This window comes from Gavia stellata, chromosome 3, assembly GCF_030936135.1.
Source record: "Gavia stellata isolate bGavSte3 chromosome 3, bGavSte3.hap2, whole genome shotgun sequence".
Lineage (NCBI taxonomy): Eukaryota > Metazoa > Chordata > Aves > Gaviiformes > Gaviidae > Gavia > Gavia stellata.
Genome location: NC_082596.1, coordinates 21,174,653 through 21,188,400, shown reverse-complemented (window position 1 = coordinate 21,188,400; position 13,748 = coordinate 21,174,653). Strand labels below are relative to the sequence as shown.

Sequence of the window (13,748 nt, the reverse complement as noted above, 5' to 3'; positions counted from 1 at the left end):
GCAAAGCAAGGAGGAATTTTTGATCCTTTCTTAGCTCAAGGGGAGTGGGTGGCAAGTGTTGTACAAACAAGTGTTGTGTTGACCATCAAACAGGTGAAAGTTCACTAGAATTTGAACCTGCTTGAATACTTGGAATTTCTTGTTGTAATGACTTGCTGAACATGTTTATTTTGAGAGTAGATAAATGGTGAGTATCTGCTAGTATCTTTCTAGAGCAACTGTGGATTTTGCTTTCAATCCTAGGGTAGCTTGAATGGAGAGTGTTGAAGGTTCTCTTTTCTGATGCAGCTAGTTTTATTACCACTGTAAGCCTATACAAGCTCTTTAGACTACTACACACTTAGGAGGTTTTCTGCTTGTTTCTTGGTGCTTCCATTTCAAAGCCGGGGATTGTGTTCTTGTCTGACTGTCGCTTTTCTTTGAGTATGCCACTGTCATAGTCTTTTTCCCAATTTGAGGGAATTTAGAAAATGTGGATCATAAAGTAATATGCCATCATTATCTGTTGTATCTTTTGCCTAATTTTAAAATTATTTCTGGAGTGGCTTTTATGATATATGCAAGTTCCATTTTCCTGATGTTGCATGTTATAGGAATTAGACCTATTAACAATTTGTCAATATAGTCATAATCTGTTATTCCTAAAGGCTTGGGTACAGCACCAAAGTTGTTGTTGTGTCCTCTTCTCCCCTTTGTCCTCACCCCTCCTTCTAGTCTTCCAATCTCTTTAATTTTGTTAGTTCCTTTTAACAGAACAATGGTTTAAGAGTATTGTTTTCTGGTTCTTCGACAACTACTCTTGAGATACTTAAAAAAATTTAGATAATTTGTTGTGCACTCTGGTTCATATGTATTCAATGTATCATTTTTAATGGAAGAATGAGTGAACTCCAATTGTTGAGATGCAATGAGAGTAAAGTTCATTAGAATATCAGTAGCTAAATTGGTTTTAAATAAGGTATTTAAATAACTTTGCCAGCTGCTAAACTGATAGAAAGGAAAGCACTTTGAACCATAGTCAGTGGTGACTCCAAAGCTCTTTGTCTACTGGTGCACACAAGCACACCTGGCAAACATGGGTATATCAGTAGTGCTCAATACGTGGAAAAGGGGTAGTGGGATGTACCTCTGCTCAAATGGGGACACAGTGATTTGAAGAGTGTTTGATTTGGGATTTTGGAAAAGGAAGGTGTGGCTCTTTCTGTATCTAGTCATATCTGTAAAAGATTATTTTGCTAACTTTAGAATTTTATACATATACTTAAGGTAGAAGTAACTAGGTGTAAGGCCTTGTGTGTCTTATCTCCACATAAGAGTTGATGACCAGAAGCTCTTGCTACTGAGTATAGGAAAACGACTTTTATGGAAAAAGAGCTTTTTAAAATATAAGTTTCTGTGCGTTAAGTTTAATGCAGTCCTGACTAAGTGATTCTTGTTTTCTTTTTACGTTTTCATTAATCAGTATCTTTCAGTCTTTATACTCAAGTCAGAATACTGAAGGAAACAAAGCTAATGCATGATATGTATTGAACCACTTGAAAGTACCAGCTGGCCTGCTGAGGTCCATTTCAGATTGTTTCAGGGAATCAAATAGTGTTTTTACGTCTGGTGGTTGTTTTTTCAGAGGTTTACTTGTATTTGAACAAATCTTACCATTCTGTCAAAATAATGAAACAGTGTAACCACTGTTCATCATCCCTCTCCCTTCTCAAAAGGGGAAATTGTCCCATGAAGATTCAGCATAGTGCTTTAATATCCAAATATTTATATAAAATTCTTAATATTCAGAATAACATTTGAATAGCTACAAGCATAATATATAGAAAGTTTGTTTCCTGGGAGAGAAGGCATTACCTTTTACCCTCTCTTCCAGTATTGAATTGATGGGGGGGAAAAATGACTGGAAAAGCTGTGGGGTGGCTGTGGTATGTGGTGGTGCTTTTTTCTTTTTTAGCTTTTAAACTACGCTTTCCCACAAAGTTTATTCTTTCAGCTTTTGGCTGTTCAGATTATATTTTTTGAAATTGTAGAAAGCTTGAGAATTGGAAAACAGGCCTTTGAATATAGGGAGATACTTCAGGAAGTCTTTATTACGTGAACAGTTTCTTTGTTTTAGGAAGGTATCAGTGTTGGTCTTTGAAATCCCATGTAGTGTGGAGATCTGCCTGTCCAAACTTTACAGCCAAATAAGAAAAGGAAGCTTATATTTGCCATTCTTGTGTTCATGATTTGTGATATAAACCCTTTAGTTACCAAGAGATCTCAACAGATGGTTTTATTTCTGAAGGCTGAAAAGAGTGAATGCGCTCTTAAAGGGCTTAAGTTTTGTGGGTTTTAATTGAATGCTTTTAATTAATTTATTTTAAAACATATCATAAATAAGTCTAAAATCTCAAATATTTCAGTTGTAAGTGATACCTAAGGAATATATACCTACCAGCTAACCGTTGTCCTCCAACACTTATGTGCGATCAAACTTTTGAATTAGGCAAAGCTTTTGAATATCACTTCACAGTTTGTTTTAGCAAACCTTCTGTATTATGTAGAGCTTCTGATGGAAACACTACTGTTCTTTGGTTTGGTTGTTAGTTTTGTTACTGTTCTCTGGAACAAGTATCTGGTGAGGTTAGGGTCCTGTTCTGATTTCTGCTTTAGTACCAATTAAAAGTGGCATACAAGAATATTCTTACGTTTTGCATATCTATGTGATCATACTGAATTACTAACAGGTGCATGTGAAAGTACTTAATTACTAAGAGGTACTACAATACAGTCTTTCATACCTGAAATACCAGCAGAGAGAGATATTTGCTGCTTTGTTTAGCTTAATGGCTTCCTGTATAGAGAATTGTCATAATAGAATTAGAAATTTATCTAAAAAAGCTAATTGCGATTTCTTTGGCAATACCTATCTTTTTTTCTTTAGTGAATCTAGGCTGACAAATGCACCTCTACAAAATTGATGAATTCTATACGGAAAGGAATTCTTCAACTCTTACTTGTGAACCTTAATTATGTTAGTATCCAAACCACCTCTGTTTTTATCTGTTGAACTATAATAGCCTTCAGCATACATTATATTTGTAGCACTTTTTCTCGCAGGACAACCCTCTTTAAATAAAGAACATAGTTTGCTTCTCTATATCTGTCAGTTATACTTTTTTATTCCTGTGCTGTCAACATGTGTTCACTAACATGACATAACTTTGAAAAAAGTTAATGAAGAGAAAGTGTTTCTTTTCCTAAATTCTTTTGGGGCTAGTGTTCTGTTCTGTATTAAGTTTTGGAACGTTTAAGTGGGAATGCATTTTGAGGAGCAATTATTTAACTTCTTATATACTACTTTTGCTTTGCAGCCAATAGGAACTCTGTTTGCCAGCTGTTCTTGCCATGCAAATAAAATGTATTGAAATATTAAATATTTAATCACCCAATATTAACTAACATTATAAACTGTAGGTACATATTCTTCCATTCTGGCAAAATGTTTGCTGCTTCTGTAAAGAATGAACATGCCTCATTACATTCTACTGACAGCAGAACATATAATGCTTATTAGTTATATGGAATATATTAATTTGGCTGGAACAGTTCACAATACAGTACTGCTGGAAGCAGGCTAGCCCAATGTATGTTTCTTTACTTACCTCCATTGCAGTATGGCTACTGAAATAGAGCAGTGTAGTCTTTTGGTTCCAAATGCTGCCTTATTCTGTGTGACTGTGTAAGGTCAAGATCTACTCTGAGCAAGCAGTACCAAAGCTATTAAACATGTACGCTGCAAGACTTTTCCTTCCCTCCCCTCACCCTACCCTCAATTATTTTTTTTGCCCCATTTTAATCTTTCAAGCAGAAGTAAAGGATACCTACCTTTAAGTCTAGCAACAGTTGACAAGGCATACAAGACATGTTGCTCCCACATTTTTATTAAGGAAGTGAGTGAAGAGCAGAAGACACCTAGTGGGTATGCAGTCAGCTAAGGATATCCACTGGCTTTCTCAAAACAGTTGTGTGTAGAACATACACTATGAAGAAAAACATGGTTTTGTCTTTCACTTTTTTTCTCCCTTCCCTATTTTTCCCTTGAAAATTAAGTAAAGAAAAGGGAATTTAAAAGAGAAAGCATTCTTTTCTGTAATTGTCAAGAAAACTTAAGTGAATAGCCTGAAAATAGAAGGAAAATTAAACTTGTGAATAATTAGTCTAGTACTATTTAGATAGAGTGGAAGGTGTGTATCTTCTGCAGATGTAATAAGAGAGACAAATGAGAAGACATTTAAGACAGGAGTCAGTGGAATTTTTCTAGCTGTGCTCCATATTTAGCAACACAAATGTAGCTTTGTTTATATTGCTTCATCTTAACTGATAAGATTTATTTTTCCCGGTACACTGTTTATGAAGCCCTGTTCCATTATGCAATAAACTTTTGGTTGTATGCCCCCTTGTCATATGATGTTCACCATTCTTAAATGCTTGCTATGAATTCTTTATTCTGAAATCCTCTCTGTGAATAAACTTTTTTCCCCTTTGCTTTCTTCTGTTGGTTCATATTGAATACATTTTGGGAGATGCGGATGAAAATAAGAGCTTGAAAAAAATCCTTTCCTTACTTGAGAATCACCTGCTCAGAATGCTTATGCTCCATCTGCTGTCATACTGGTTGACCTGTTTTGCTTCAGTGTTTTTACTTTGTATCTCAGTGATGGTTTTTACTTGAAAGTCAGGTTAATAGAAGCTTATTTCAATAGGAAGAGAGTGTGTTTGCATTTATAGAGATTGCTTCAGCTTTTCTGTAAATGAAGAATGGAGAAGAGGAATTGAAGAGGGAGAATGAAGGGTTCTGTGAAACCAGTCAGTCATGTATTGGTCTAGTGGTACCCAGCAGTGAATTTATAGACCAGACATTCTGGTGCAATAGCTGAGCCTACAGTTCAGGGTGTGTGACTGACATTTCTGGCCACCTGGAAGCACAGTGGGAAGGCAGGTGTCCTTATATGGGGTTGCAGTAGACTAATATTTAGGGAGTAGGTATGTTTTTTGGGTTTTTTTGCGGGGGAGGGGGGCAGTCATAAGATAACGAAGGCTTAAAGTTGATCAAAATCTCAGTAAATCTACATGTGACAAAATTTGTAAGCTGCTGTTTGAACTAACTGCTTACAGGTTTGTTTTTCTGTTTTCTTTTTCCCCCAATTGATACAGGTGGAATCAAGAGATACATTAAACAGTATTGCCTTGAAATTTGATACAACACCCAATGAACTGGTCCAATTAAATAAGCTTTTCTCCAGAGCAGTCGTTCCTGGACAGGTACTATTACACTATATATGTTACTTATCCAACAAAGACCTTTTTCCCTATATTTCTTATCTCTACCAGAGAAAGTGTTAAAGTACTTCTCTTAACAGGGTGGCCTGTTGGCTTTGTAAAAGACTTTTTCATTTTTCTCTGGTTTGTGAATGCCTTGTGCCTATTGAATAACAGCCTAAAAAGGGAACATGTAATGAAGCTACCTGTCTCTTAAGTAAGATCGGTGACGTTTAAATATACTTAATAGTATAATAACACTTGGGTACAAGCTAAATTGTTACTTTGCAAATATAGCAAGCTGTTTACCAACTCTAGCTCAGAAGGCAAATTCAGGGTACAGCTTACAAACAACATTCCTGACTGCATGTTACTGCCTGCAATTCTATTTTAATAAATTGAATAATGTTTTCATTCCACCCTGGAAACTTGCTATCCTTACTGGAAGTATAGGAACTATCATTCACTTCTTACAGGTCACTATTGCTTACATCTTTCTTTCCCTTTTTTTGCCTTCACCTTTCACTTCTGTTTGAAAGCCAGGTAGCCTAGGTAGCTTGAATGCCTACAATGGCCAAAATAATGTATTTAAGGGGTGAATAACTTCAATTGATCTTTCTTTTTTTTTTTTTTTTTTTTTTTACATTCAGTGCTAAGAGCTATGTCTATGAACTTGTTCCCCAGCCTATTTCTTGGTTGCTCAAATAGTAGAGTAATAGCAAGAGAAATAATTGGCTAGGTGTTTCTGGCATGCTGTATACTTTTAATGCTTTCTATCTGAACTTTTTCCTCAATTATTGTGACTAAAGATCTGTCTTATCTCAAGATAGAATTTAAAAGCTAAAATTAAGAAGTACTTTGTGTGGTATTGTTTACTCCCTCAACTCATAATTTCTGTTAAAATTAACAGCAGCAGGAATGATTTTGCATAGCTTAGTTTGAGAAAGCATAGCAAATATACCTGAACTAGTGGGAAACCTTAAAGTAAACCTGAAAGCATAACTTCTAACTACATTATATCTTTTTATAGATTTTGTATGTTCCTGACCCAGACTACATTTCTAGTGTGGACAGCTCCCCCTCTCTAAGTCCTATAAGTCCCCTATCACCTACATCTTCTGAAGCAGAGCTTGACAAGGCTACAGTCAATGTAGGTATACCTGTTATCCTTGACATTAATTTCCCCTTACAAGATAAATGTCACAGATGCTATGCTTTCTTCTTAAACTATCCTTTCATTCTGAGGAGAAAGTACTTTACAACACTTGGAGCTGAAAAGTAAAATAGTACCTTTTTAAAGTAAATACAAGCTTTTAATCTTTGTAAATGAGTTTTCTCTGTGAAAACTGATTTGAAGGCAAGTTATTTGTAGCAAAATACTATCCTCGCACACTGGTATCTTAAAAACTAGTTACTGTTGCATTTCTGTATTTATTACCTCTCAGAACTAGTTAAGCGTTTGTGTCTAATCTTATCGATAGTTTTAGTAGCAATGATGCATTGGCATCAATGATACTCAAGTAGCTAAAAGTTAAGGGCACCCCCTGCTCCCTGTAGAGGGTACGGGAGGGGGTTCTCTAGTTTCTTTTAGCAAAACAAAGTAAAGGGGGGGGAAAAAGTCTGTTTCGGTGAAGGGCTAATACAGAGTTGATTATAGCTGACTTCTCAGTAGTTCTACCTTTGTAGACTTTCAAATACTAAAATTGTTTAGCCATCAAAGCTGTTCTGTAGTTCAGCTCGAATGTAGATTTTTGGCTAGGAGCTAGCTTTGTAAAAGCATGTCTTTCCAGGAATGTTGGTTTGTTGCCAACAGAATTCCATGGGGAGAATTCTGACCAGGAAGATGCAGTATTGGAGCCTGCGCTTCTCTGCAATTTATGCAATTATGACCTTATCCAGATGTTTCTTAAAATGTCACTACTATTCTTTTCCCAGTTATTGTTATCTTTTCTCTCAAATTACAAATTTACTTGATAACACTTCTTGATAGTGCTCAGTCAAGCTGTCAAATGCCTACTCCAGGATTCTGCGTGTTCAAAGTTTAGGAGGGTTTGAGACTTTAAGCATTTATTTATTTGCTTGTGTGACTTGCTCCAGAGAAGTTTAAAAACAAAGGTATTGCTTTGTTGCTGAGTAGGTTCCCAAGCTGCATTGAGCCTTCTATTGAAAATTACTAAATTACTATTTGGTTTTGCTGTTATACCTCTACTCTGACATAGTATGCCTGTTCTTGTGATATGTCTGCTGTCATTTGTACCGAACAATTTCTCTTATGTTTTATGGCAAACTGAAGGTGTTGTAGCACAGTAAATAAACTAGTCTGCAAGAATACATCCTTCTATATCGGTCTCAGAATTACTGTAAATGCTAGGATAGGCCTACCCATATAGCATATGTTGTGAGAAGTTACTCAAGGAAAAATTTGTTAGCTTTACTACTAGAAATAGGAGCTCTTCCTACAGTGCACTAGATACCATGTCAGAAAAATACCTTATCCTTGTTTTTGTGAATTATTTTGTATATGCTTGTTTGCGTGTAGTAGATAAAGAGGCTTAATAGTGTAACTGTACCTGTAATTTTTTTGGAAACTTTTTTATTCACTATATGCACATAGCAGAGATAAAAGCTTAAAAGTGTAGAAGAAACAGTAGATTAAAATACTTCAAAAGTTAAAATCCTCTTCTGCAAAAGGTTGTTTTGTTATAGTGTAGGCAGTTCAGTGTTGGCAAGAATTTGAGTGTTAAATTTCATTTAACTGCCACTTACTGTATTGTTGCAGAACTATTTTGTGCATCTCATTACATGTTGTGGATCACTACAAGCAGTTCTTAAATGCTTCAGGGGAAGTCAAACAAATGAGCAATGTGACAATATAAAATAAAGTGTGGAAGTTTGTGTTTCTGAGGTCTTTTGAAGTATATGTAAGGAGTGAAGGGATGATTCTAGATACAGTTTGTCAAAAGAAAGCAAAGAACAGAAATCACTTGCACTTGTTAGTGTGGACTCTGTGTGTGTTTGTTTTGGTTTTGTTTTTTTAAACAGTCTCTCCAGCAACACAAAAAGCACTCAACTTCCATTTGAGCAGTTAAGGCTGGAGGGCTTTGTTCTTCATTATAGCACCTGTTTTCCGTGTTTCACTTTTCTCTCTGCTGATTGCTATCCTTATGAACAAGAGAAGTATTAGCATACGTTCTCTAATGCTCTGTATTGATGTCTGTCATCTTTGACTCTCCTCCAATTTTGACTCTAGATTTGCAGTTTAAATTTAAGCACATTTCAAGGTAAAGAGGATGTGTTACTCTGCCTGCATAATGTTAGGGGGTCTTCTCTCTGTTCTATGGTCATTGAAATTGATGAGTTCTTGCTAGAAATTGAATAAGATGACTAACAAACATCTGAACCTATGTTGAGGCAAAATATAAACTGTCATGTGCTTTGTTCCTTTCTGTTTTCTTAAACACTGGAGTAGCTTAAGACAACCATGTGGCTAAATATGCTGGTTTGTAAGACCTGCGTAACCCTATTAAGTTTTTTTACGTTGCTACACTTCAGATTTCAATGTATATTTCAGTAAGTTCGTTAGTGTCTGTTTATGTAAGAACTCAGCTTAGATTTTTAAGCCTTTCTTAAGCTGCTGGGTTTTGTGAAGGGTTTTGTCATTCAGCAGTCAGATGAACGTATTTGAGAAGGTCCAATAAGCTTTACTACCTATAAAACTTAAAATCCACTTCAAAATAATAGGTAGTGACAAGGGTGTTGTCATTAAATTTGAAAGTCTGCCACCAGCATTATTCCCGCTTCTGTGTCATGCGGCAATATGAATGAGAAATAGCTGGCTTATTCACAGTGGACTTGAATATCAGCTGGGGACTCTTGCAGCCACTTGCTAAGTTTTATACAGTCACAAAGGTGACCACACAATTTTTAGGAGAAAGGCCTATATAGAAAGAGAACTCATCTCCAGGAGGCTTGCTTTTTAATTATATCTTCATTAGCTGCTTCAGCAAAACTCAGTTCAGTGTTCTGTTAAGTTGTTTTGGGTTTTTTGTGATGCTTTCTAACTAAAAATGAAAGATACGGGCAAAAGCTAAAGTAGTGCCAGAGAGATGATGAACTGAAAACAATTGCGCATAATGTTCCTGGGTATGATTAAAGGCATTTAGCTGCAATCTGTACTAGTGAATAGAACTGAACAGAAAAGCAGAAAACCAAAGGGAACATAAGTTCACAGTTTTTATAAATAGTAGTATTTTATTAGTAACTAGTAATAGCAATTATGTATGAAATGAAGTCTTTAAATTTTGATTAAGCTCCAGAACAGGGTTGCTATGACTATAAAATAGGCTTTGGTGCAGTCTGTCTACTATACGTGTAGCTTTTATTTGAAAACTATTTTCTTTACTGTCTGCCCTGTCCCTGGTAGGGTTCCATGTTGACTGCTTTGTTGGATGTGCTATTAGACAGCCAGATAGATAACTCTTCCTATTATCTGCCCGGAAAGGTCATGAAGGAAATCCTCTGAAAGCTATATCCAGGCATGTGAAAGACAAAGATGGTTGGGAACAGCCAGAGTGAGTTTTCCAAGAATATATCATGCCTGACCAAAGTGATTGCTTTCTGTGGTGAGATGGTGTGGTGAGATGGCTGACTCAGCAGATAAGGGAAGAGCAGTGCATGTTACTTACCTTGACCAGAGCCAGGACCGTGACACTGTCCCAAAGCAGCCTTGTTACAATACTGGGGGAAATGTGAACTGAATGGGTAGACTACAAGATGGGCTGGAAGAATTGGCAGGATCTTTGGGCTCAAAGCAATGCAGCATTTGTGTGTGGTTGGTTATTTTTTGTTGTTTTCTGTGGTGGGTGGACAGTTACAAGTCCTTGAGGGTCCCTATTGGGGCTAATATTGTTTATAATGTGCCCATCAGTGACCTGAATGGTGGGACAGAGGACAGAATGCACTGTCAGCAAGCTTGGGGGAGGGGCGGACAGCAAAAATTAGGGAAAGTGGTCCATATACTGGAGGGAAGGGCAAGGGCTGCTCATCAGAGGGACATCAAGAGTCTGGAGAGATGAAATAACAGAAACCTCGTGAAGTTCAATAACAGCCAAGACCTGCCTGGGACAGAAGGAGCCCCATGTGGCAGTATGGGGTGAGGGTTGGCTAGCTACATAGCAGCTTTGCAGAAAAAGACTAAGGATCAAGGAGAGGTTGAGGCTAGTTTCCTGGTGGACATGTTGAACAATGTCCACTCGTGATGGTGAAGGCTCATCACATACCAGGTGACAAATGGAAGAAGAATACCAACAGGTTAAGGAAAATTATTATTCCTCTGTCTGGGGGGGCTTGTGAAGCTGCATTTGCAGTGTTGTGTCCACCCCTGGCCCCTCCAGTACAAGACAAAGAATGACATGTTGGAGAGTCCAGTGGAGGGCTGTTAAGATGGTCAGGGAATGGAAACATATGAGACACAAGGATTGGCTGAGAGAGCTGGGTTTTTTTCAGTCTGGAGAAGAGAATACTAATGGACAGCCTGATTCTGTGTTTTACTACCTAGTAGACAGGTTAGAAGAAGGAGAAGAAGAGTCAGGGTCTTCAGAGGTTCGTAGTAAAATGATAGGCAGCAACAGCTGCCAGTTGCTGCACAAGAGGTCCTTCTTAAATAACAGAAAAATATTTTTCACAACGAGCATGGTTAAATGCAGGAGCAGGTTTCTTGGAGAGGCTGTGGAATCTCTAGCCTTGAAGACTTAAACTCAACTGGAAAGGCCATGAGCAACTGGATCTAATGTAGGCTCAGGCCTGCTTTGAACACAGGGTTGGACTAGCTGATGTTCTAACATAAAGAAAGTAGTGTATAATATTATGGAAGAATAACAGAACACATTTAATAGGACTTCCATTCAAGTTCGAAAATAATCCTTTCTGCTAACTTCTACTCAAATTTTGCATGGGACAGTATAGTGGATGGTTTCTTTATGTGAGTTCTGATTGTTATTTTATTGTTTGTGCCCAGGTTGATTCTGAATATCTTTGCCCACTTGCATTTATTATCATGGGCTGGTTAAGCTGTGCTTCATTAGTTATATACACTGTCAGATCAAAGCAGTCCCTTAAACTGCAGTGGATATGGAACCCTATTTTTACATTTGCTTTCATGTCAAACAAAAAGAACAAAAATTGCACAACAGAAAATCTCTTCATCTTGAAAAAGGCAGGTTGCTAAGTTTTTTTGTGGTGGTTCTCTTTTTTTGTATTCCCTTTTAGGATCCAGATGGAGTCCAACGGAAAGAGTCAGCTGCTTCACCAGCACATGCATGTGTTCGTCCTACAAGAGTGGTATCATCCACCTCCGAAGAGGAGGAAGCATTTACAGAGAAATTTCTAAAAATTAATTGCAAGTACATCACTAATGGCAAGGTACTTAAACATTCAGGTTTTACTGTTACTGTATGGGATGTAAAAATTAAGTACATTTAAACCATAAACATTTAGTTGCTAAAATTTAGTTACTGATGGGTAGATGGATCAGCTTATGTACATATACATGTCTATATAAATACATTCATTTTTTTATTCACTATTTCCTTTGGATTCCCAGACCACTTGTTTCTTAGACGTGATGCAAGCAGTTAGTATGTGATTGACCTGTGACAAACTTCCTTGTGGCCATACTGTTAAGTGATTCTCTTGTGTTGAGGGCATGAGGTCTGTTTGTTCCTTATGTTAGTATCTCTCATAAGTAATTCTCTTTACTTACAGTGGAGGAGAACATGCCTTAAACTATAGGGAAATATGTAGTTGGGTAGCTTCACTGCCATCTTCCTAAGGCAGAATAGTACAAGCAGAATTAGCCTCTGATTCTGTAAACAAACACTTCTGTATTGGGTATAGTGTGGTAGAAATCTTGATTTTTTTTTTTTTTTTTTTTTTTTTTTTCCTTTGAAGCAGTAGTTACAGTTCTTTCAGTAGTGTCATTACACAAATGACTCCAAGTTAGTGGCACTCAATTAACTTCCACTCAGCTCATAGCTGCACAAATCTTGTGCTGACTTTTAGGGACTGAGATCATGTCAAAAGACTTTACCTTTGAACGCTTTAGGAAAAAAACCCAAAGCGTATTGCTCTCCTGCTCCACAGAAAAATGGCTATTAGACACTTGAATAATGAAAATCATGCCTTCACTCAAGCTGAATGAATGCAAAGAAACTCAAAGTACTTGTAGTACTTCCTCGTTCACCTGAAGTTTGGGTATGCATATACAAATATTTCTGATTCTGTGTAGCTCAGCAATAGGTTTGCAGGTAAGTTACACTAATGATAAATAGACTAATAAGAATCTCCTAAAACTGCATTTATTTATTTTTTGCTGATGGAAAGGATTGCAGATCTATATGTCTAGACTTGAAGCCTTATGGCATGTATATTGGCAAAAGTTATGTGTTAGAAATGAGACAAGTACTGGAAAAGCTTTGTTTGTTACTTTGTTCTACTTAGCTCTTAATTTGCTTCACTCTTTGCATTCTATCCTTAGGTGACTTTTTTTCTAGGTTGATCCTAGACAAGTCATTACTTCTCAGTTTTAAGTGCTCTGATGCAGAGGGATTGAGAACTGTGAGCCTCTGTTAGAAATTGGCTGTACTGGAAAAATATAATCTAGGGTTAAAATTTACAGCATGTTATTTACGTGCTGTAATTCCTCATCAGAATATTATGGGGAGTGTTTGCAGCATCTGTCTTTGACTTGCATCTTTACAGCCTATTTTCTAAGAGCTTCAGGGAGAATTCTGTTTCTAAAGAGTTGTCTAATCGAATTCTGTTTCTAAAGAGTTGTATAATCCACCACAGTATCAGTCCATACCTGGGAAGGTGGGTGAGGAGAGAAATGAATGCTAACTTGCTCAGATTTGAGTGCTAGATTTCTTAAGTTTAGTGTGTAATTTAGCCTTTGTGTCACATGTGGTAGCAATGTCCTCTGGCATGTCATCTTATCCTCTCCTTGATATATTTCCTGATGATTGAGGATGATAACCCTCAAAAGTTTTCTGGAGAAAGCTTTAAAGATTCATCCTCTGCTTCCCACTCTGGAAGTGATTTTAAAGCTCATTGTTAACTGGTTTATAGGGCTTCAGATGTGGAGTCTCAGTCATCGCTGTGGCTGATGCTCGTAAACTAAAATCTAGTGAAAGCCTCTCTTTCAATGTGTTTAATGTCTCGTATGCAAAAGGACTTGCATTAAGGTAAGATTGTCTCATTTCTCGCTTTTCAAGACTGCTTATTCTGAATGTGTTTGGAGTTGGTTTTAGTCACACCTGTGGCTTCCTGGACAAGCACACAGGAATTCTCTGAGATGCAGTGGCTGGAGCCTGGAAACACTTGCTCCGTTATAATATTTGCTTTGTTACCTGATTATGGCTACTTTTAGAGGCACGGTATTGGGCACA

General features: G+C 37.1%; 1 protein-coding gene across 1 annotated transcript in view; it reads left to right on the top strand.

The window, feature by feature from the left end:
• The window catches only part of OXR1 (oxidation resistance 1), a 257,761-nt gene that overhangs the window by 190,814 nt on the left and 53,199 nt on the right, over positions 1–13,748 (top strand). Inside the window, exons 4-6 of the mRNA XM_059815903.1 lie at positions 5,200–5,307; positions 6,335–6,448; positions 11,572–11,724. Of these exons, the coding sequence (XP_059671886.1) occupies positions 5,200–5,307; positions 6,335–6,448; positions 11,572–11,724 (375 nt within the window). The remainder of the gene's footprint in view (positions 1–5,199; positions 5,308–6,334; positions 6,449–11,571; positions 11,725–13,748) is intronic.